The sequence below is a fragment of the Oncorhynchus mykiss genome, chromosome 25, assembly GCF_057628025.1.
Source record: "Oncorhynchus mykiss isolate SJ-2025 chromosome 25, ASM5762802v1, whole genome shotgun sequence".
NCBI classification, from domain to species: Eukaryota; Metazoa; Chordata; class Actinopteri; order Salmoniformes; family Salmonidae; genus Oncorhynchus; species Oncorhynchus mykiss.
This window is the reverse complement of record NC_143046.1, coordinates 16,542,611-16,566,679: the sequence shown is the minus strand read 5'-3', so window position 1 is coordinate 16,566,679 and position 24,069 is coordinate 16,542,611. Positions and strand designations below refer to the sequence as shown.

Sequence of the window (24,069 nt, the reverse complement as noted above, 5' to 3'; positions counted from 1 at the left end):
ATGGGGGACGTATTTTCATGTAACACTGGCTACACTGACAGCTCAACTTCCTTTGAAATGAAAGCGCATCAACACTTGTCCACACACCGATCTTTCTTAATGACAATAGACATGTTGTAGTCAGTTTACATGTTGGTAAAAGGAGTAAGAATTGTCCGTAATCACTCAATCGCTAACGTCAACATCAGATCTCAAACATGATACGTGTAAATCTGTGAAAAACGTCCCCCTTCTTTCACCTGTCAGCTATAATCCTGTTAGATAAAATCACATCAGAGCGGCGGAAACAAGGAAGCATAGAGGACACAAGACTGAGAAGGCACCACGACATGGTTAAGCTTCGATGGTCGGTTGTGGGATCGCGTGGAGAAGACGTGACGCTACCTGCCCATAGTTCTGAACACCGTTCTCGTGTTCTCCATCACCACGGAGGTGGGTTACCTGGTCCTGGTCGAGGCGCCGCTCCAACTGGACCAGAACAAGACCCAGTGGTCTACTGTGTGGAAGACTGCACCTCCTCCCGCAGTACTTCATGTTGGGAAATATCACATGGAACGCCTCGTTGTTTGTGAAAACCAGGCCCAGCATCAAAGGTGTGTTTCTTGGCTCAGAAGGTATCGCGCAAGGCTGGAGGTAATCTAAATAGACAAAGTGGTTCATCATTAGGACTAACAAACTGTTCAGACTGTTTTAATCACTTGACTGTGTGTTGAGACTACGCAATGATGGCCAGAGGTACCTCATCAATAGGCTAGCGATATTCAGAAAATGTTCTGGAGCAGAGATTGATCTCATCATTCAAATATTATTTCCCCAGTGTTCATTACCTGTTATCTGCAGTTATTACATTGTAACACACCTTTACTTGACCCACAGGTACAGCTACACATGTGAGACCCACACTCCCCCACAGTGCTCCCTCTGCTATGACAGTAAGGTGTGTGTTCTGAGACGAGACCACCACTGTGTGTTCTTCGGCCAGTGTGTGGGCTTCCGTAACTACCACTACTTCCTCAGCTGTCTGCTGTTCATGTGGACGGGGCTGCTGTACACTGTAGTGGTGAACACAGGTCTGCATCATTATCCTGAAGGAAGGAGTCACGCTGCACAGCATCCTGCTACAACCCATGCCCTGGATCATGCTCGTCTCTGGTTAGACTGGGAGGGAGAGAGGGGGAGGGTGTATGTTCAGAGAGAGAGAGCAAGGGAGAACCGAGCGAGTGAGAGGTGTGTATGTGAGCGAGAGAGAGAGAGAAAGGGTATGTGTATCTGTATGTGCAACCTGGTCTCAGAGCATTTCGTATTATTCAGTACGTAAATCCGTCACACTCCATTTAGTATGATATGTTATGTTTCAAATGGTATGTATTAATGTGTGGATGTACATCCCCAATTTCATGTGACATGTTACGATTTACAATTTGTATTATAGTTTACGAATGTACAAAGCATATAATATGTTACAAATTTGCAAATGTACTATTTGTTACGAATTTACTGAAAGTATGAAATGTTACGAATTCTAGCAAGGTGGCTAACATTAGCTAGCTGGCTAACGTTAACTAGGTTAGGGTTAAGTTTATGAGTTAGGTTAAAGGATTAAGGTTAGGGTTAGCAAACATGCTAAGTAGTTGCAAAGTATCTAAAAAGTAGTAAGTAGTTGAAAAGTTGCTAATTAGCTAAAATGCTTAAGTTGTCCCTGATGGGATTCATTATACGCCCACACATACACCTGGACAACCACCTTCGTTTTGTTTTTTCCTTAAAGGAAAATGCCACCCCAAAACTATCTTTTGGTATTTGTTTCATTTGCTTTGTCTTCGAAGTTAGCCTTAGTGTTTATATGCTTAGAAGTATGCTTGTTAATGCTTGTTAATACTTGTAACTGAAGTTTTATGCCTTGTGTGTGAATCCATGCAATTTCTGAAGCAAAAATGTTGCTAAGAATGTCTGGGAGTGGCAAGAGGAACATGAAAATGAGCTGTTATTAGCAGAGATATTTGGAACTCTCTGTTATTGGTCTATTAACTAATTTAGGCCAAAACCACCACCAAAACCAAGTGAATCCAGGTTAAAGCTATGATCCCTTATTGATGTCACTTGTTAAATCCACTCCAATCAGTTTAGGTGAAGGGGAGGAGGCAGGTTAAAGAAGGATTTTTAAGCCTTTAGACAATTAAGACATGGATTGTGTACGTGTGCCACCGAATGGGCAAGGCAAAAGATTGAAGTGCCTTTGAACAGGGTATGGTAGTAGGGGCTAGGCGCACTGGTTTGGGTCAAGAACTGCAACGCTGCTGCTTTGTTTTTTACAACTTGTAGAGGTGAGGGGGGTACAACTCAATATTAGGAAGGTGTTCCAAATGTTTGTTATACTCAGTGTATGTGATGTGTTTGAGTTGCACTATCTCTGAATAAATGTCAAACTATTGATTATGCTTTGACCTCCTTCTCTATCAATATTGTCTTAAGGGTATATCTACTAGGTAATGTAGCACTCAGCATTTGACATTTAAAATATGTATTAACACACTCATACTTATTGGTCAGTGGCACTCCTGCTACAATTATTTTGTGCTCCTAATGGATGCATTTGGATAAAAATGAAATAAAAAGGTATTTATTGGAATTGTGTCTCTCTGTGTGTCTTGGTACTATAGTATATTATTAGTGACATAATGGCGTATGCATAACATATGTAGCTCTCTCGTGTTTATTATGATAAATAAATATCTGGACCCTGAAACTGGAGCTCACTCCTTGGTGCGCCCCACCCAATTGGCGCGCTCACTGATGGTGGCACCAAGAACGCACGGTAAACACCCCTCGTGACGGAGCCTCGAAAACACTGGAACAGACTGGGCGCGAAGGAGAGATGATGGGAATGGGATATTCTGGAAGCAGTACAGACTTGCGATGACGTGACTTTTAAAACAATAGGCTATTTATTGTATGCAAGGATGGAATGTTTTCGCAAAAAGCCCCTCTTGCCTCTCGGTTCCGTGGAGGAAGTGTTAGAGATGCCCGCGGAAGATGTTGAGCTTCTGGCAAAAGAGAGTGGGAAATAATGAGTGCAGGGATGATGAGGCTGACAGTACAAATATATGGCTGCACGTAAAGAACTAGCTTTCCCTGAGAGTGCATCAGATTGAATGTTGTTCATGCTACATCAGATATCAACCGGAGAACCGACACTGCTATGGTGATCGAGATATGAGCAGAGGGAACAGTGTCGAGATGAAGGCAGCGGTGATAGAGCATCATTAAACAGAGACCCAGTCTGCGGTCCATCCACCAACGGTTCAGATGAACACTCAGGACCTGCAGAGAAGTGAGAGGAGAAAGTACTGTATACGGTTTGACTTTGTCCTAAAAATATAGACTTGAAGAGATATTACAGTGAGAAACACTGAACCCAACAGCAGAATGACTGAATACACCAGGCCTTTACTGTTGAACACCTGCCAACCATAAAAACACTCAATCTTTGCATCTGGGAACCTCAAGGGTATAGCGTCTAGCAGCTTTTTGGTTTGTCAACCAGAACCACACAGAAACGAATCAACACCAAAAAATATGTCCCTACCTCTGATCCATAGTCGACCACCAGAGTGCGCAGGAACCAAGGAAACCCAATTCCCAGAAGCACATCAAAGATATTATTACCAATGGAGATAGAGACAGCCATGTCCCCCATACCTACAAAACAAACACACACACACACACAATAGTCAAAACAAGGCATACAGTTAGACAGGCATGTCCTTCATACCGTACAAAACAAACAAACCAAAAGGCTAACGTCACAACACACACAGACCGTTTAGAATTCCGGTACCTTGTTGTGCGACGATGAGGCTGGCCATACAGTCTGGTACGCTGGTGCCAGCTGCCAGCAAGGTGATGCCCATCACCACCTCAGGGATGCCCAGCGTGAAACTGATAATGGTCACCTGGAAGGGCATTAGGTGACATAGGAGATTATGTGTTATGTGATGTGTGTTTTTATGTGTGAGCTTGTGTATGTGTGCTCTGTAGTCATACCATCCAGACCATAAGGTAGCAGAAGAGTGCGACCCAGAGTGTGGAGGCCAGAAAGGTCAGGAGGTACCAGCGGCTCCAGCGAGGCAGGACACAGTTGGGTATGGTGCAGCAGAGCAGCAGGCACAGTTGCCATGACACCAGCCAGCGCACACACCCACAGTGCCCTCCTGAGGACGGAGGAAGCAGCACCTTGGTTTTCCAGTCATCAATCAATCAAGTGCAACAGTAGTCACAAAGAGCTTTACAGTAACCTGACCTCAACCCACAAAGAGCTTTACAGTAACCTGACCTCAAACTACAAAGAGCTTTACAGTAACCTGACCTCAACCTACAAAGAGCTTTACAGTAACCTGACCTCAACCTACAAAGAGCTTTACAGTAACCTGACCTCAAACTACAAAGAGCTTTACAGTAACCTGACCTCATTCGACAAAGAGCTTTACAGTAACCTGACCTCAAACTACAAAGAGCAAGAAGCAGCAGCAAGGAACCAGACTTTATCATCAGAATAAGTAAGGCAACACTCACCTGGCACTATGAAGGGACTGAAAGGGACCACCTCTTCTTCCTCCAGCTCCTCCTCTTCCTCCTCTTTGGGCTGTAACCCCCCTGTGTTCCCTTCCGGGCCCCCATCCCTGTCTCCGTCCCCCTCCAGGGACTGCCTCTCACTGTCCCCCGCCCCGCCCCACCGCTCTCTATTCCCCATGTGGCCCCATCGTGCTCCTGGCACCGAGCACGGATCAACCTCTGTCTCTGTGTGAGTGAGAAGGTAAGAGACACATTTTCTACGTTTTACAGTTTTTAACTGTTAGAGTAGGAGTATGTCACAACTCGAGCATGGCGCAGGAGAACATTCAACAGCACAATGTTGGCATTCAGCCAGAACAGAGCAACAGGGATGATACAAGCATAGTGTGTGTGTGTGTCTGTGTTTTGTAATTATGCATCCAGCAAAGGCTAAGGCATGGGGGTGTAAGGGAATATGCAATGTATGTGTGAGTGTTTTCTCTTCTATTATAACCATGCGTCCTGCCATGCTAAGTTGTGGACACATACCGCTGTGTGTGTGGTGTTTACCTCAGTGATGACCATGCGTCCTGCCATGCGGAGGCGTGTGTAGGGGGGGAAATGTGGGGTGATCAGGAGACAGAGGCTTGCCTCAGAAGCTCAGCTGGTGAGGCCGCAGACTCATCAACTCATCCACCATCACTACTGCAGAGTCCTGACCTGCACACGAGTCTGGGAGCGGGAGGGAGGAGGAGAGATGGAGGAGGAGGAGAGAGGGAGGGAGAAGGAGAGAGGGAGGGAAAGGAGACAGGGAGGAGGAGGAGAGATGGAGAAGGAGAGAGGGAGAGAAAAGGAGATGGGGAGGAGGAGATATGGAGGAGGAGAAGGAAGAGAAGGTGGAGGAGAGGGCGGATGTAGAGCATACATTTTCAGTTGAAGGAGCTACTGTATGTCTGATACAATAGGAATATGTTCCAATCGATTGAAAAAAAATCTGAAGCAATGTGGATACAAGTGTGTGCACACACACACACACACACACACACACACACACACACACACACACACACACACACACACACACACACACACACACACACACACACACACACACACACACACACACACACACACACAACCAGTGGTAGACACAAACCCACCTCTCTTCAGCAGCACCATGTCAGTGTCACAGTCGACTCCTCCATGCCCAACTGCGGTGGTCCGTCTCAGGGTACTGAAACAGGGCTGACCCCCTCGACCACAGTGCCTTTCCACCCAGCCTGACAGGGATCTGTTGAGCCTACACACAGACACAACACACAGTATCACAACCAACATCTGTCATGGATAGATACTGTACCTTGCTTGTGCTTATAGCAAGAAAATGTTGGGACTCCCGAGGGTTGCAGCGGTCTAAGGCACTGCATCTCAGTGCAAGAGGCGTTACTACAGTCGCTGGTTCGAATCCAGGCTGTATCACATCCGGACGTGATTGGGAGTCCCAAGGGCGGCACACAATTGGCCCAGAGTCGTCCAGGTTTGGCCGGGGTAGGCCGTCATTGTAAATAAGAATTTGTTCCTAACTGACTTGCCTAGTTAAATAAAAAAAATATTGAAGAAATAAGAGGGCGTACTGAACAAACCGCAAACTATAAAATGCACAGGCAAAGCAGTCGATGGATAATGTAGTCAGTTACTCACTTCATGATGATAATGTAGTCAGTTACTCACTCCATGGTGATAATGTAGTCAGTTACTCACTTCATGATGATAATGTAGTCAGTTACTCACTTCATGATGATAATGTAGCCAGTTACTCACTTCATGATGATAATGTAGTCAGTTACTCACTTCATGATGATAATGTGGTCAGTTACTCACTTCATGATGATAATGTAGTCAGTTACTCACTTCATGATGATAATGTAGTCAGTTACTCACTTCATGATGATAATGTAGCCAGTTACTCACTTCATGATGATAATGTAGTCAGTTACTCACTTCATGATGATAATGTAGTCAGTTACTCACTTCATGATGATAATGTAGCCAGTTACTCACTTCATGATGATAATGTAGACTAGATACATGGAGATCAGTATGATGGTCTCCCACCTACAACACAGAAACACTGTTTAAAAGCACAACCTGTATGTATCACTGAGTTATAAACATGTAGAGAACCCAGTCTTGTTAATGGTCCAGTGTCCTTACCAAATCACTTTGTCGTCATAGATCACCACAATCAGCATCAGTATAGACAGGATGTAGTAGAGAGTATAACGGAGCAGCGGCCACCAGCTCAGAAAGATGGGCTGCAAGAGAACACAACATACTGATTAACAACACCTATCTAAATCCTGTCATATTGCTTTCACCTGTTTCAAATAAGGTGAGTTACCTGTACGGTGAAGATCCCACAGATGCCGATGATGTTGAAGACAGCCCATCCCACGGTGGTGCCTACCCCCAGGTCACCTTTAGTGATGAAGACACCTGGGAGGACAAGAGGAGGATAACACCAATGCATATTGAGCCAATCAGTCCAATCGGTACTCATTTGCAGGCCACTTTTAGTGACCTGGGCCATGTTCAGATTGAAATCCTTCTGAAACTTAGCAGATAGAAATGCCATGACTGGAGCTGACGTGATTGTTATTCTATATACCAGAGAGGTATGTTTGTTCTACATCATACATTTCTATCTGAACATTGGCCAAAGATTTGTCCTGCCCAGGATCAAGGATGTAGAATAATGACCAATCAAGGAGGTGAAGAGCTCAGGAGCGGAGCTTCCAGCTGCCATGAACGTTGCCCCGGCAACATCCTCACTAAGTTGAAGATTCTAGAAGAGAGGTTAAGGAGGTTAATGGATAAACAAAGCGGATTTGTAATTAAAAAAAAACTGCAATCAGTGAAGCGGCAATAATGAGGGAAACAAACCACAGGTTGCCATTTATTGAGATGACTCATGTACTGGGCACAGCAATGCAGAGTGGTCAGTAGCTGGCACAACCACAAATTCATACAATCTAATTTTAAACCTAACCTTAACCACACTGCTAACCCTAATGTCTCACCCTCACCTTAAATTAAGAACAAATAAAATACTTATTAAATCATGACTTTTTACCATATAGCCAATAATGACTTTGCAGCTGGCCCATCTAGCAGAAACCGCTCAGTTCTGCCTCCAAGTCAAGACTCATGACAATAAACGTCAACCTGCAAAGAAACTAACAGAAGTGGGAAGGATTCTTTATTGTCACCTCTGATATCTTCTCCAGTGATGGAACGAAATAGACATCACAGACTATAAGCCAGGGCATAGAACACCTAGACCACCTAGGAACATGTAGACCGCCTGAAAAGAAACAGCCTGTCTATGGACTGAGTTGGATGACATAGAGATTGTTGGGGTACTGTTACAGTAGAATGGTGTACTACGACAGCAGCGTTGAACAAGGTAGTAGGCTACATAGAGATCCTGTTAAATGACTATATACTGTATGTATTCTAATTCCTAATGACATGGTAGGCCACTCACACAGACTACATGGAGAAGAACTGCTCCTTTTCTCCTCTGCTCTGTAGAGAAGACATCTGCTGGAAACTTGTGGATTGCTGAGAGTGAGGGGAGAGAGATTGAGTGTGTTTTCTGAAGAAGGGTTCCAACCAAGGTAATAAGATACATTCAGTTGGTTGCACTCAAAATCTTTAGCAGTGTTCAATATTGTCTCCTAGCAACAGGCCCACAGCTCCTGGCTTAAATGGACTCTTCGGAACATATGTCACTGTCACATGACTCAGCAGCGGCGCTGTGGAGGAGAACACAACAACAGAAAGCACAACCTACCTCAGACCCCTTGGCCTCGAGCCTAAGCTCACTCACATAGGCCTACTGCACATTTGCACGCACCCTGAACACGCATACACGCTACACACACACTCACGCAAGCAAGCACGTGCACACACACACACATACACACCAGACGTGACAAGAGCAGGCGCTAACAACAGGGGTATTGCGTCTATAGGATGGCACTTCAAAAAGCTCAAAATACTGCTACCAGTTTTAGAATGTAGCATTTAGTTGCCTAGCAACATGGACCTCAAAGGGGTATTACTGCGGTTTAGGCATCTGTCTGAACCCCTTTAAAGACATGATGACTGACAGACAGAGGAATTGACAGATAGGCTAGAGACACTGGATGAGTGAGTGGGAAGCAAAAAGAGAGAGCAGGGAGGGGAGGAGTAATGCACAGGTAAAAAGACAAGACACCAAAGATCCAAGAGCACAGGGACACAGGAACAAAAACACTAGTGCACCAGCTCTGGGCATTGTAGGAGTGTAGAAAGTGTGGTTCTCCTCTTCTCTCTCCTGCATTAGTTCTCTCTTAGACCAGGGAAAGTCCCCAACAACATCCCTGGGGCTGGGAGTCTGTCAGCATAGAGCAGCATAAATTACTTCCTAAAAGGAAATATGATTAAATATTATCAGCTTATAACAAGAAATCACATTGTTTTCATAATATTATTGCAAGATAATTTAATAATTAAACAGGTGTGATGATTGACTAAACCACTAGTATTTTATGTATGAATTAAATGAATGACGGGACTCCCATTGGTATGAATAAACCCTGGGGGAAACGCACCTGTTACGTCTAAGAGGTGCACGAGCCAGGTGGCAGTGATGATCCCGACACCACAGACACAGAGCCGCCAGAAAAGCCACTCAGTTGGCTTCCATCGACTGTAGGCCAGGTTCCCATCGACTGTAGGCCAGGTTCCATCGACTGTAGGCCAGGTTCCATCGACTGTAGGCCAGGTTCCATCGACTGTAGGCCAGGTTCCCATCGACTGTAGGCCAGGTTCCATCGACTGTAGGCCAGGTTCCCATCGACTGTAGGCCAGGTTCCATCGACTGTAGGCCAGGTTCCATCGACTGTAGGCCAGGTTCCATCGACTGTAGGCCAGGTTCCATCGACTGTAGGCCAGGTTCCATCGACTGTAGGCCAGGTTCCATCGACTGTAGGCCAGGTTCCATCGACTGTAGGCCAGGTTCCATCGACTGTAGGCCAGGTTTCCATCGACTGTAGGCCAGGTTCCATCGACTGTAGGCCAGGTTCCCATCGACTGTAGGCCAGGTTCCATCGACTGTAGGCCAGGTTCCCATCGACTGTAGGCCAGGTTCCATCGACTGTAGGCCAGGTTCCATCGACTGTAGGCCAGGTTCCCATCGACTGTAGGCCAGGTTCCATCGACTGTAGGCCAGGTTCCATCGACTGTAGGCCAGGTTCCATCGACTGTAGGCCAGGTTCCCATCGACTGTAGGCCAGGTTCCCATCGACTGTAGGCCAGGTTTCCATCGACTGTAGGCCAGGTTCCCATCGACTGTAGACCAGGTTCCATCGACTGTAGGCCAGGTTCCCATCGACTGTAGGCCAGGTTCCCATTGACTGTAGGCCAGGTTCCCATCGACTGTAGGCCTGGTTCCATCGACTGTAGGCCAGGTTCCATCGACTGTAGGCCAGGTTCCCATCGACTGTAGGCCAGGTTCCCATCGACTGTAGGCCAGGTTCCCATCGACTGTAGGCAAGGTTCCATCGACTGTAGGCCAGGTTCCATCGACTGTAGGCCAGGTTCCCATCGACTGTAGGCCAGGTTCCATCGACTGTAGGCCAGGTTCCCATCGACTGTAGGCCAGGTTCCATCGACTGTAGGCCAGGTTCCATCGACTGTAGGCCAGGTTCCATCGACTGTAGGCCAGGTTCCCATCGACTGTAGGCCAGGTTCCCATCGACTGTAGGCCAGGTTTCCATCGACTGTAGGCCAGGTTCCCATCGACTGTAGACCAGGTTCCATCGACTGTAGGCCAGGTTCCCATCGACTGTAGGCCAGGTTCCCATTGACTGTAGGCCAGGTTCCCATCGACTGTAGGCCAGGTTCCCATCGACTGTAGGCAAGGTTCCATCGACTGTAGGCCAGGTTCCCATCGACTGTAGGCCAGGTTCCCATCGACTGTAGGCAAGGTTCCATCGACTGTAGGCCAGGTTCCATCGACTGTAGGCCAGGTTCCCATCGACTGTAGGCCAGGTTCCCATCGACTGTAGGCCAGGTTCCATCGACTGTAGGCCAGGTTCCCATCGACTGTAGGCCAGGTTCCCATCGACTGTAGGCCAGGTTCCAATCGACTGTAGGCCAGGTTCCATCGACTGTAGGCCAGGTTCCCATCGACTGTAGGCCAGGTTCCCATCGACTGTAGGCCAGGTTCCATCGACTGTAGGCCAGGTTCCCATCGACTGTAGGCCAGGTTCCCATCGACTGTAGGCCAGGTTCCATCGACTGTAGGCCAGGTTCCCATCGACTGTAGGCCAGGTTCCATCGACTGTAGGCCAGGTTCCCATCGACTGTAGGCCAGGTTTCCATCGACTGTAGGCCAGGTTCCCATCGACTGTAGGCCAGGTTCCCATCGACTGTAGGCCAGGTTCCCATCGACTGTAGGCCAGGTTCCATCGACTGTAGGCCAGGTTCCCATCGACTGTAGGCCAGGTTCCCATCGACTGTAGACCAGGTTCCATCGACTGTAGGCCAGGTTCCCATCGACTGTAGGCCAGGTTCCATCGACTGTAGGCCAGGTTCCCATCGACTGTAGGCCAGGTTTCCATCGACTGTAGGCCAGGTTCCCATCGACTGTAGGCCAGGTTTCCATCGACTGTAGGCCAGGTTCCCATCGACTGTAGGCCAGGTTCCATCGACTGTAGGCCAGGTTCCCATCGACTGTAGGCCAGGTTCCATCGACTGTAGGCCAGGTTCCATCGACTGTAGGCCAGGTTCCCATCGACTGTAGGCCAGGTTTCCATCGACTGTAGGCCAGGTTCCATCGACTGTAGGCCAGGTTCCATCGACTGTAGGCCAGGTTCCCATCGACTGTAGGCAAGGTTCCATCGACTGTAGGCCAGGTTCCATCGACTGTAGGCCAGGTTTCCATCGACTGTAGGCCAGGTTCCCATCGACTGTAGGCCAGGTTCCATCGACTGTAGGCCAGGTTCCCATCGACTGTAGGCCAGGTTCCATCGACTGTAGGCCAGGTTCCATCGACTGTAGGCCAGGTTCCCATCGACTGTAGGCCAGGTTTCCATCGACTGTAGGCCAGGTTCCATCGACTGTAGGCCAGGTTCCCACACATTTTAGTATGATTTATGATACTATTTGATGTGAAATTTTCACTTGTTGACATTGATCACATTTGATATTTGATACATATTGCAAACTGGATCTTTTAGATAGTTTTATACAGAAAAATGTGATATTTCAAGATTACTATTTGAGAACATGCACTTCACACAATGAATGTATAATGTATTGAATCTATCTACAGTTTACAGTTACATAATGACAATGAGGAATCATATTATTTAGTGTGAAAGTGTTAAAGGCCCAGTGAAGTCAAAAACGTGATATTCCCGTTTTATATATTTCCACACTATGAGGATGGAATAACACTGTGAAATTGTGAAAACAATGATAATGCCCTTTTAGTGTAAGAGCGGTTTGAAAAGACAGCCTGAAATTTCAGCCTGTTTCGGTGGGCTGGAGTTTTGGCCTTCCATGGCGACATCACCAGGCAGTAAATTAGTTAATAGACCAATAAACCTCTTTTTGACCATTTTAATTTAAAACAATCACAGTAAGTTACTTAATTGTTCTAAATCATTTGATTTTGAGGTAAAAAATATCTGCATTGGACCTTTAAGACCCACTATTGTATTGCTTTTAGGAGTGCCACAGCAGTAACCATACATCATTGTATGTTTGTAGTATCACTCTTCATGTATGTAGTGTTCAGCATGTTTTATTCACTCACATTTGGACTGATTGCACTGTTTTCATCGCTGTAAATACTTCGGAGCATCCAGTTTTTAGAGAATGAGTGTTGAGTGAAATACCAGTCTGTGCAATAATCTACTTTGCAGTTTCCCCTCCTTTTATAGTTTACATAATTTAGCCAAAATGTACCCCTCCCCGAGTTTCTTGTAAATTTTGGATGTGCCAATTGCTGAAGTATGAACAGAAGCTTGGGGATTGCCTATATGTCCATGTCACTTCCCTAAGACACATTTTCCAATACAGTTTTGTTAGCAGATACATTGACATTTTAATAGGGCAAAAGCAGTTTCAATACAAAAAAAAAGTAAATAAAAATACATTATTTACCATAAATACTCATTATGGAGATCATTAACATGATATCACAAAAGAAAATCAACCTAAATGTCACTTAAAACAAATACAAAAGGTCATACAGTACTGACATTGTGTTATATGATTGTTTTCCATTGACGTTGTAAGTATATACCGGTACTTTACAAAATTCTACTAGAAAAAAATCCCCAACCCCATGGAATATCAAGTGATATATAAAATGTAAAAATATAATAAATCAAAGTCTAAAGAATTGAGTGTGTGTGCATTCGAACTCAAGTACATGTGCAAGTCTGCATGCAATGTGCCTCGCTCATTGTGGCACAGATATGAACAGCTACAAAAACCTTAAAGATGATAGCTGACAAATGATCAATAATGTTAGATTTAAAATCAGGCCAGCAGTAGGATGTGATTCAGTCACAATAGAATGACTACGGTTGCCTCCCAAAAGGCACCTTATTGGACCTTGGTCAAAAGAAGTGCACAATGTAGCGAATAGAGTGTAATTTGGGACACAGCATATGGACCTTGGCGCCAGAGGTTCCTTTGTTTTTTTTGTTGTTGCAGGAAAACCTTTGAGATAAATGTTTTTAAAAACATCCAAAAGAAGTAGACAGACAAAACTTCACTACAAAAGTCCACTATTAATATCCCTCAACCACGTGATCATATTTTGAAATCCATAAATCAAAACACTTGGTTATTTTTAGAACAAGTAAAAATAGATAATTTGGCAACAAATTAAGCACACTGCCTGTCTTAGCAGTCCACACCATATAAAGGAGAGGGGGGGAGGAGGAGTTGGGGAATAGTTAGCGTGAGATGCTAATCCTTTCTTTATAACATGAACTCTGTAGAGACAGTGGTAACGGTAGTCTCTGCAGAGTGTGTAACAGTCCAGGGGAGATAACAGCCATGATAGGAGGAGAGACGGGAAGGGGTGGGGCTTGCCGACAGGGTTGTGGTGAGAGAACTCCCTCCTTTCCAGTCCCCAATCAGACCCAGACCTTAGCTCCTGGTCATTAAGGGGTGTGGACCAGGGTGTGAGGGCTTACTGTCCTTGTGTGGGGTGGTAAGGTGGGGTCCCCTGGCTGAGGGCAGGGTGGGTTACTCTGGGGTGGCCCCAAAGATACTAATAACTAACCCCTATTCATCCTCTGTGGTGGGGCTCTGCTGTTTGTATATGGATGCCTTGTCCTTCAGCAGCGCCAGGCAAAGGTGACAACTCCAACTACCTGGAAACACACAGAGAGAAAGAGAGAGTTTAAACTCACCAGTACAACATTAACAAGTGGGCTTCATTGAAGTCAAGCAGGAGTTGTGGTTAGACTGTGACATACCTTCTGGGGGCTCAGTCATAGGAGGGTTGAGGCAGTACATGTGGTATCCTCGATCACAGTCATCACAGAACAGCAGCTGGTCCTGACAGACAGAGAAACAGAAGCAGTGTGTGTGATAAAACAACACAAAGAAAACGAGAAGTATGAAAAGGCAGAGGTGGAGCAGCACTCACGTCGTTCTCTGAGGTACCACAGACGTTGCAGCACTTGCACTCAATACACTGCCAGCGGTACGTCTTCACAGCTGCCATCATCACATCTGTGAACTGCAGGCAGGACGGGTGACCTGAAGGGAGACAGACACAGGTCTCTTCTCAATGACTTACCAACCGGGCTAAATAAAGGTTTAAATACATCAACAGAACACAAACAGAGCCAGAGGACTACATTATAGTCTAGTATTGCTAACATTAGTTTGGCTGTTTACATTTATGAATTTTGACAATGCTAACTCCTGGCTGTGGCAAAAATAAATAATGGATTATTGTGGACTCTGTCACTATGGGCCTTCAGACACAAGTCAGGTTAAATAGATTTTGCCTGAACTATCCCTTTAATAGAAATGGGGACATGGGTGGGAGGTTCGTACCAGAGCGTCCGCAGTCTGAGCAGGACACTAGCTCTTCTGACTGGCCGGTCTTCTGGTTGTGGGCGGAGTCTCCCAGACAGAAGTCGCAGTAGTCGTTGGGCAGGGCCAGACCGTTAGGGCCTTTCTTAGGGGCTGGAATAAGAGAGGAGACAGAGAGATAGACAATACACTGACACTGCCCTAGAATACTGATATCCCTCTGGAACCAGAGTAGAGTGACTAACTTTGCAATAGTTTGACTCACTCTTGAGGTGCACTTCATTTAGCTTTGGGTATGCACTTTTGGGACTAATCCATTGTTGTAAATGAAGCGCACCTCAACTATTAAGACCTGCATTTGACCCAGGTCTGGTATCATGAGATAAGCAGGAGTGATTCGCCATCTATAATAGAAACGACCATCTCTATAGTAGACGGTGATTCCAGTGGCTATCATTCCAAACAGTGACTCACTCTTGTGCGCCTCAGGCTGGCGCCGGGGGGGAGGGGACTCGATCTCCTCTCTGTCCTCCCCCTCTTCCTCCGCCAGATGGGAGTGTGTGTAGTGGTAGCTCAGGCCCGGACGGTTCTTGTAGCGCTTCCCACAGACTGCAAACACACACAGCATCATGGTGTAAGTCATCACACACATCAACAACTGGATTTGCATCACGCATACACGCATCAGAATTTACATCAAATAAACGTATACTCACTGTCACAGGCGTATGGTTTGTCCTGCTCCTCCAAGGCTGCAGCAGCTGCCTCCAGTTTCTTCTTTCCATTTCCCACTCCACGACCCTTGGACTTGCCCTTCCCTCGTCTCTTGGGGGTCTCATCCTCAAAGTCCTCATCATCCAGATCATCCAGGTAGTCATCGTGGTCCAGAACCCTCTGAAAGGAGAGTAGAGTTTCAGATAATATTGGTGCACTGACAGACTATTGGGAGAAACTCAAACCTTTTTGTACAGAGTATTAGGAGTCTGGTTTGTAAAATGTGCATTGGTCCCATCTAACCTTGCGGATGCGTCCAGAGGAGGTGTGGCTGGAGACCATGGCAGCCACAGGTTCAGGTGTGGCTGGGTTGTCTTCCGGGGCCCGGGGGTCCGGTGGGCCCCTCCTCTCCAGGGGCTCCCCCTTCAGCAAGGCCTCCAGGCTGCTGCCGTCCACCGCTCCCACGGCATCCCGTTTCAGACCCAGCTCCAGCTCCGCTACACAGAGAGATAGAGGCTTATTCAATACAGAGGAGACAGAAGACCACACTATTCCCTCTGACACATAAAGAAGAACCAATAAAAAGTCATATGAGGAGGAATTGTACCTGATTTGACAGGGGGGAAGGCCAAACGGGGGTCCTCAGGAGGGTGGGACCGTCGTTTCTTCCTCCAGCGTCGAGACGGATAGCTATACAGCTGCCCAGGAGCCATGCCTGATCAACAAAAAAAAGTTGATCATTAAAGTGTGCTTTCAGGAGAGTGAATGTGTGTGTGCGAGCAAGTGTGTCTTTGCTACAGACCTGCACTCCTGTGTCTCTTCTCCATCCAGATGTAACAGTTGCTTTGAGCAACACCTGTCTGAGAGTCAATGAAAGGCATAAGGATGCTCCTCTCAGCACACAGACGAGCATTATAGCTGTGGCACTGTTCCATAGCATCCTTATAGTACTGCTCACCGAGCCTGAAACAAGAAAGCACAATCACACTCATGTTAGACTAGAAATGATTATGGTGGCTAATCTAACCACTTCAAAATGAATAATCCTGTATTGTTGTACAGGACCACTCCGTTCCCTGTAATATTACAGGATAATATCTAGCTACAGTTTTACAACAATCAAACCTCTCTGTGTATTCCACAGAGTCTGATTAACGATGTTGGAAAAGCTATGAGCAAATGTACGAAAACACTTGGCTGCTGTAGCGAACAATACAGAGACTGTAGGTAGACAATGCAGAACCGCAGACAGGGTGCACTTGAATTGTTGGCAAGGTAGCTGCGCTGGTCTCAGTGAACGATGGGCCTATTTATAAAGCTAGCTACGTAGCTATTAGTTAACGTTAGGTGCAATTTAAACACCATAATCTGTCGACCGTTTATACATTTCAATCTTGTACTGAAACAGTTTACTGTACGTTAACAAAGGACAATCGTTTTCAACTGAAGCATTGTTGTCTAATATAAGCTAGCTAAACTTGCTAGCTAGTTAGCAAAGAGAAACAATAGCCATAGCTAGTTGGCCATCTACGTATAGACAAGGCATTGCTGTAAAGTCAACTAGAGGGCAAATAGTAATTTTCTCCATCATTTCCAACACATTGTCAACTCCTACGTCGGGGCCTACATCTCTGAAAGTGTCACATGCTCCTACTCGTCCAAAAAATTAAGGACAACTTACACAACACTATCTACGGCCGCCGCCATGTTTGCTCAGTGCAGTCGTCAAAATGTCCATTGCGCCTGCGCGTGTAGCTGGTTTCAATATCCATTTCCAGTTAATCAAAACAAAGGTCCTTTTGAGTATTCTCATGTAAACTTGAGCAATTTGTAGCAGAAAAATCACTGGTTGAACAATGTCAGCTGAAAATAAATACAACACAATAAGCAGATTGAGAAATAATTATTTATTGACAAGAAGAGTGTGAGAATCAGAATGTATGACTGATAATCATTGAAGTGTCCAACATGTCTCAGGAAAACTACACTGTAAAATAAGTAGTGATTCGGTAGGATAACAAGCACACTTTAATGACCTTCTCATCGTCCTTGTGGAGGTCCGGCAGGGTGAAAGGGGGTTGTGGGTAAATTAAGTGATGGTGGACATCTCTCTCGGGGGGGAACAAATACAAACCGACAATCAACAGAGGAGGAAGTAGAACTATTTACAACTGCAAGGGAAGCATTTGAGCTAATGTGGTTGGTATGTAGGGTGTAAAATGAGGCAGTGTGTGTGGTGGATAGGTTAATGTAAAGTCATATTTACCCTCGGTGCCTTTCACGATGCTCCCTACACATCTGGAGAAGATGGCATCAAACGTCTCGGTCAACAGAAACTTCTGTCACACGTAAAGAAAGAAAAAAACAATCATCTTCTGATATAAAATGCAAGTCAACATCCTAGATATGTAAAACTAACTATAGAGTCAGCAACCAAGAGAAAAGGAAAAGGTACCTCTATCTGCTCATGTTTGGAGTCCACAAAGGGTCCCAGCTGTGGGTTAGAGAGGAGATGTAAGGCATAAACATACAAACTTCAGTCAGAGAGCAAGCGTGTGTGTATGTTACCTCATAAAGAGAGGTCAATTCTACTGACCAGTATGCAGACGTCGGGGAGGTCCCCGACAATGACGTTGATGAGGTCCACCAGGGGGTCAAAGGTCAGGCCATCAGAGGGGATGTAGGGAGAGGGTGTCTTGAGCATCTTCATGAAGTCATACCGGTTAGCTTGAGCATGTCCATGAAGTCATACCGGTCAGCGTGAGAATCTCCATGAAGTCATACCGGTCAGCTTGAGAATCTCCATGAAGTCATACCGGTCAGCGTGAGAATCTCCATGAAGTCATACCGGTCAGCGTGAGAATCTCCATGAAGTCATACCGGTCAGCGTGAGAATCTCCATGAAGTCATACCGGTCAGCTTGAGAATCTCCATGAAGTCAAACCGGTCAGCTTGAGAATCTCCATGAAGTCAAACCGGTCAGCTTGAGAATCTCCATGAAGTCATACCAGTCAGCTTGATAATCTCCATGAAGTCATACCGGTCAGCTTGATAATCTCCATGAAGTCATACCGGTCAGCTTGAGAATCTCCATGAAGTCATACCGGTCAGCTTGAGAATCTCCATGAAGTCAAACCGGTCAGCTTGAGAATCTCCATGAAGTCATACCGGTCAGCTTGAGAATCTCCATGAAGTCATACCGGTCAGCTTGATAATCTCCATGAAGTCAAACCGGTCAGCTTGAGAATCTCCATGAAGCCAACCCGGTCAGCTTGAGAATCTCCATGAAGTCATACCGGTCAGCGTGAGAATCTCCATGAAGTCATACCGGTCAGCTTGAGAATCTCCATGAAGTCATACCGGTCAGCTTGAGAATCTCCATGAAGTCATACCGGTCAGCTTGAGAATCTCCAACAGAGTTTTTAGTCCTGGAATAGGCTTGATCAGGATCCAGGAAATCAAACAAAGATGTTTTAGAAGAATCCCTCTCCCCTCAGAGTTTAGATGCTACCAACTTCCTCCCTGAGGTATTCATGCCCTCCATGGCGACCACCGGTCCAGGGAAGAGCGAGTACTCTCTGAGTACACTGCTGTCTACTGTTTCCTTTGATAGTGGTGCTTAATGGTTTAATCCATAAAATAAATAAATCACTGGCAAAAACAATGTCTCTGTGTGTCTTCCAGTTTTAATTTGCATTCATATCATATAAAAATACATATTCATTTTGTAATTCATAAATATCACAATACTAAACAAATACAATAAATGGACTGTTATTATGCAAGAGAACAGAAACGTCAACAGGTTCAGATTTCCTTGCCACTTGCATAGTTCTTGGAAGGTCTGCTGCTGGTGAGTGTGTCCGCCTAAGGAACACAGTGGTAAACACAGGACTAGTAAATCATAAGCTCACATACCATTTCCACGGCTACAAGAGTATTTATAATACTGAACTCAACTCATCTCCTGTACAATCTGGAATATATCACAGAAGTAACACAGCCATAGTGTTAGGCTTGGCCACTTATCATGATAACACAACATATCATAATATAAATGGCTCACATCAACACCATTATCCCAGAAACCCTAGACCCTCTCCAATTAACATACCGTCTGTCACGACTCCTACCGAAGGTGGCTCCCCCTTCCTGTTCGGGTGGTGCTCGGCGGTCGTCCTCACCGGCCTACTAGCTGCCACTGATCCCCTTTTCCCTTTTCTGCTGGTTTGGTCTGATTTGTTTCACCTGTTTCTTGTTTAGACTTTTAGTTTGGCTATTTAAGTCGGTAGGCTGCCTGCACTTCATGTGTTTGGCTATTTAAGTTGGTAGGCCGCCTGCTCTTCATGTGTTTGGCTATTTAAGCCGTAGGTCGCCTGCTCTTCATGTGTTTGGCTATTTAAGTCGGTAGGCCGCCTGCTCTGCATGTGTTTGGCTATTTAAGTCGGTAGGCCGCCTGCTCTTCGTATGTTTGGCTATTTAAGTCGGTAGGCCGCCTGCTCTTCGTATGTTTGGCTATTTAAGTCGGTAGGCCGCCTGCTCTTCGTGTGTTTGGCTATTTAAGTCGGTAGGCCGCCTGCTCTTCGTATGTTTGGCTATTTAAGTCGGTAGGCCGCCTGCTCTTCGTATGTTTGGCTATTTAAGTCGGTAGGCCGCCTGCTCTTCGTATGTTTGGCTATTTAAGTCGGTAGGCCGCCTGCTCTTTGTATGTTTGGGCTATTTAAGTCGGTAGGCCGCCTGCTCTTCGTGTGTTTGGCTATTTAAGTCGGTAGGCCGCCTGCTCTTCGTGTGTTTGGGCTATTTAAGTCGGTAGGCCGCCTGCTCTTTGTATGTTTGGCTATTTAAGTCGGTAGGCCGCCTGCTCTTCATGCGGGCTTGTTTATTCCCACTTTATATGTGTGGTAGTGCGATCTTGGTTTGGTTCCTGTTTTGGGCATTTGTTTTATGACGCTCAGTTTCGTTTTATATCAGTTTCGATTCCTCACCCACTACGCCTAAGATTGTTACACCGCCCCAACAGATCCACAGATGATGCAATCTCAATCGCAACCCACACTGCCATTTCCCACCTGGACAAAAATAACACCTATTTGAAAATGCTATTCATTGACTACAGCTCAGCGTTCAACACCATAGTGCCCACAAAGCTCATCACTAAAGTAAGGACCCTGGGACTAAACACCCCCCTCTGCAACTGGATCCTGGACTTCCTGACGGACGGCCCCCAGGTGATAAGGGTATGTAACAACGCATCCTCCACACTGATCCTCAACACGGGGGCCCTTCAGAGGTGCGTGCCTAGTCCGCTCCTGTACTCCCTGTTCACCCACGACTGCGTGGCCAAGCACGACTCCAACGCCATCATTGTTTGCTGACAACACTGGTAGGCCTGATCCCCGACAACGATGAGACAGCCTATAGGGAAGAGGTCAGGGACCTGGCAGTGTGGTGCCAGGACAACAACCTCTCCCTCCATGTGAGCCAGACAAAGGAGCTGATCCTGGACTACAGGAAACGGAGGGCCGAACAGGGCCTCATTAACATCGACGGGGCTGAAGTGGAGCGGTTTGAGAGTTTCAAGTTCCTTGGTGTCCACATCTCCAATGAATTATCATTTTCCAAACACACCAAGACAGTCGTGAAGAGGGCACAACAATACCTTTTCCCCCTCAGGAGACTGAAAAGATTTGGCATGGGTCCCCAGATCCTCAAAGTTATTCAGCTACAATATCGAGAGCATCCTGACCGGTTGCATCACCGCCTTGTATGGCAACTGCTTGACATTCGACCATAAGGTGCTACAGAGGGTAGTGCGTACGGCCAAGTACATCACTGTGGCCAAGCTTCCTGCCATCCAGGACCTATATACTAGGCGGTGTCAGAGGAAGGCCTAAAAATTGTCAGACTCCAGTCACCCAAGTCATAGACTGTTCTCTCTGCTACCGCACGGCAAGCGGCACCGGAGCACCAAGTTTAGGTCAAAAAGGCTCATTAACCTCTTCTACCCCCAAGACATAAGACTGCTGAACAATTGATCAAATGGCCACCTGGACTATTTACATTGACCCGCCTTGTTCTTACACTGCTGCTACTCGCTGGTTATTATCTATGCATAGTCACTTTACCCCTACCTACATGTACAAATTACCTCGACTTACTGACTCGGTACCGGTACCCCCTGTACTGCATATAGCCTCGTTATTGTTATTTTATTGTGTTACTTTTGATTACATTTTTTTTACTGTCGTTTAGTTAGTAAATATTTTCTTAACTCTTTCTTGAACTGCGTTGTTGGTTTGTGGGCTTGTGAGTAAGCATTTCACGGTAAGGTCTACAACTGTTGTATTCGGGGCATGTGATTAATACAATTTGATTTGATCTTTATAATTGTGTTTGAGTAAACATAAATATAACCACCTCTTCTAACTCCAGTGGGTGTTACTCATGAAGTCTCAATGAATCACAATTTGATCAACAGGAGTTTGACTGTGGTCTGCTTCCTATGCCTTGAGCACAGTGAGCTGTAACTGCATGTTAAATCATATTGTGTTGAGACTTTGAGTCAAGCCTGTGGTAAGACACAGACTAATTTTTATTGTTGAGTGAACCACAGAGCTTTTGTTGAGTTTATTTGCTGAGTTTATTTGCTCACCCATGAAGTCAGAGAGCTGGGAGAGGAATCGGTACCTGTGCTGGAGGAACAGGAACAGAGAGGGTCTGATCCACAGAGGGGATCCATTCTGGCTCAGGTTCCTGACACTGTGCTCTGTCTATACTGTACACAGTGTCACTGCAGAGGGGATCTGTTGAGAGGTGGTAGCAAGGTAATGTTAATGGTAAGATAGTGTTGAAAGAATGACTGTTTGAAATTAGCAGATTGTTAGAATCATCACACACTAAATTAGTTTGTCAGCAAGGCTCTGGTCTGAAAATAATAATTAGTTTGTCAGCAAGGCTCTGGTCTGAAAATAATAATTAGTTTGTCAGCAAGGCTCTGGTCTGAACATTATAATACATAACAAACAGTGTTCAGTGGATGGCATTTCAGAATGTAAACATTTCTAAATATTGATGATAATAGGCTACATCCACCTCTTTGCATAGTCACGCCTACTCAATGCTAAATTATGGAAATGTGGTTAATGCCCCATATGACTCAATCCCTCACTGCAAGGAGTGGGTGTTTAACTTGTGTATCAGGATATGTTTTACGCTGTAGGAAGGCTGAGGGCCCCAGCAGGGGAAAGTTACTGGGCTGTAAAGCACCACGTACCACTGGGGTTAAAGACTGATGGTTCAGTAGGAATAAGGGTCTACTGTCACTAGTCAGACATCTTTCAAATGGTTTTATCTAAACAACTAGCCCCCAAAGCAAGGGGATATATGTGTGAGTGTGATTGATGTGACTGATAAAGGATATCTGTATACGTGTGACTCTGGTTGCCAGGTTTGAGTACTGTAATACACAGGGGGTGAGAACTGTGACTGGTAGGAGGTTCAGCTCCCCATACAGGCCTCTCTCCATGGCCTCAGGCAGGATAAGTAGAGACATCCCACCACAGGATGGCCTCGCTGGCACCACGGGCCTGCTCCCAATGACATGGGAGGCCTGCAGGACCAACACATACAGACACACACACATAATTACAATATGATGTAGTGTGAATGATAGAGGTAAACTCTCTCCAACCTACACGATGACAAGAGGCATTGGAGTAATACTGACCGCATGATAGAAGGAGGAACGTCCATGGTCGCAGTCTGGTCCTTCAGGGCGAGTCTCTCTGCCTTCCCACTAAGAAAAACCAGAGTAAAATACACAAATAACATAATATTATTCCACAATATACACACATGAAATATATTCAGTGGCAGTAATAATAGAATGAGAATATACCTAAATATTCTCTGGTATGTTTCTCCTTCCAATTTGAGGTGAATTTTCACCCCTGCGTTAGTCAGACTCAGTATGTGCAAGAAGCCTTCTTTGTGTGACCACACCTTACACCTGTCCAGTTTCACCGCATCTTACACCTGTCCAGTTTCACCTCACTGATCTGGAGAATAAAGGACACAGTCACATACCCCACTCAGTGTAACAACTTTCCAAAAGGTGTTATTGGAGTTTGTCCACTGTGTTGTGTGGTGGCTGAAATTAAAATAGCGCAGTACACTATTTTGTGGAGATAATCTGTTGTCTATTGTCAACTGACTTACTAACCAACAGGGTGTATGTTTGGCTGAGCCTGGTGGGTACTGTAGTTTACCCACCTGGAGGGAGAGAAGGAAGTGGAGAGGGCTGTAGATTTTGGTGAAAGCACATAGTTCCTCTGGGGCAGGGGGAGGCATTGGGGTCCAGTCTCTGCCAGAACTCTGAAGAAAATCCATTAGAGAGGAAGATGAACACAGGAACTCAGTTGGCAAACTGACAGCAAACTGCCAGAAAGCCATGTGGTCATGGCTCTATGTAGTACTGTGTACCTCCCATAGTCTGTTCTGGACTTGGGGACCATGTAGAGACCTCTAGTGGCATGTCTTGTGGGGTATACATGGGTTTCCTAGCTGTGTGCTAGTAGTTTAGAAAGACAGCTCGGTGCATTCAACATGTCAAATACAGGCAGTGATGAAGTCAATCTCTCCTCTACTTTGAGCCAGGAGAGATTGACATGCATATTATTAATGTTA

The 24,069-nt window shown here is 45.8% G+C and overlaps 2 protein-coding genes and 1 pseudogene across 3 annotated transcripts; 1 reads left to right on the top strand and 2 right to left on the bottom strand.

Moving 5' to 3' along the window:
* The first annotated feature begins 111 nt into the window (after positions 1 to 111).
* On the top strand, positions 112 to 1,305 carry LOC118946007 (putative palmitoyltransferase ZDHHC24; annotated as a pseudogene). Its single transcript, XR_016492112.1, has 3 exons — positions 112 to 119; positions 339 to 633; positions 877 to 1,305. The product of XR_016492112.1 is annotated as a putative palmitoyltransferase ZDHHC24 (transcript).
* A 2,498-nt stretch (positions 1,306 to 3,803) lies between these two features.
* On the bottom strand, positions 3,804 to 7,357 carry LOC110504645 (sodium/potassium/calcium exchanger 3). The gene is made up of 8 exons (XM_036969674.2): positions 7,312 to 7,357; positions 6,953 to 7,047; positions 6,766 to 6,866; positions 6,613 to 6,666; positions 5,712 to 5,851; positions 4,573 to 4,797; positions 4,045 to 4,211; positions 3,804 to 3,953 (listed from the first exon to the last, which is right to left on the bottom strand). Exons 1-8 carry the CDS (start codon positions 7,355 to 7,357, stop codon positions 3,804 to 3,806), a joined length of 978 nt encoding a protein of 325 aa, XP_036825569.2.
* Positions 7,358 to 12,687: 5,330 nt separating this feature from the next.
* On the bottom strand, positions 12,688 to 17,247 carry LOC110504646 (zinc finger protein ubi-d4). The gene is made up of 10 exons (XM_021583411.3): positions 17,066 to 17,247; positions 16,187 to 16,347; positions 15,992 to 16,099; positions 15,688 to 15,881; positions 15,387 to 15,564; positions 15,145 to 15,279; positions 14,692 to 14,823; positions 14,276 to 14,388; positions 14,103 to 14,184; positions 12,688 to 13,997 (listed from the first exon to the last, which is right to left on the bottom strand). The coding sequence occupies exons 1-10, from the start codon at positions 17,089 to 17,091 to the stop codon at positions 13,909 to 13,911; spliced, it is 1,218 nt and encodes a 405-aa protein (XP_021439086.1). The 5' UTR covers positions 17,092 to 17,247; the 3' UTR covers positions 12,688 to 13,908.
* Between the last annotated feature and the right edge of the window lie 6,822 nt (positions 17,248 to 24,069).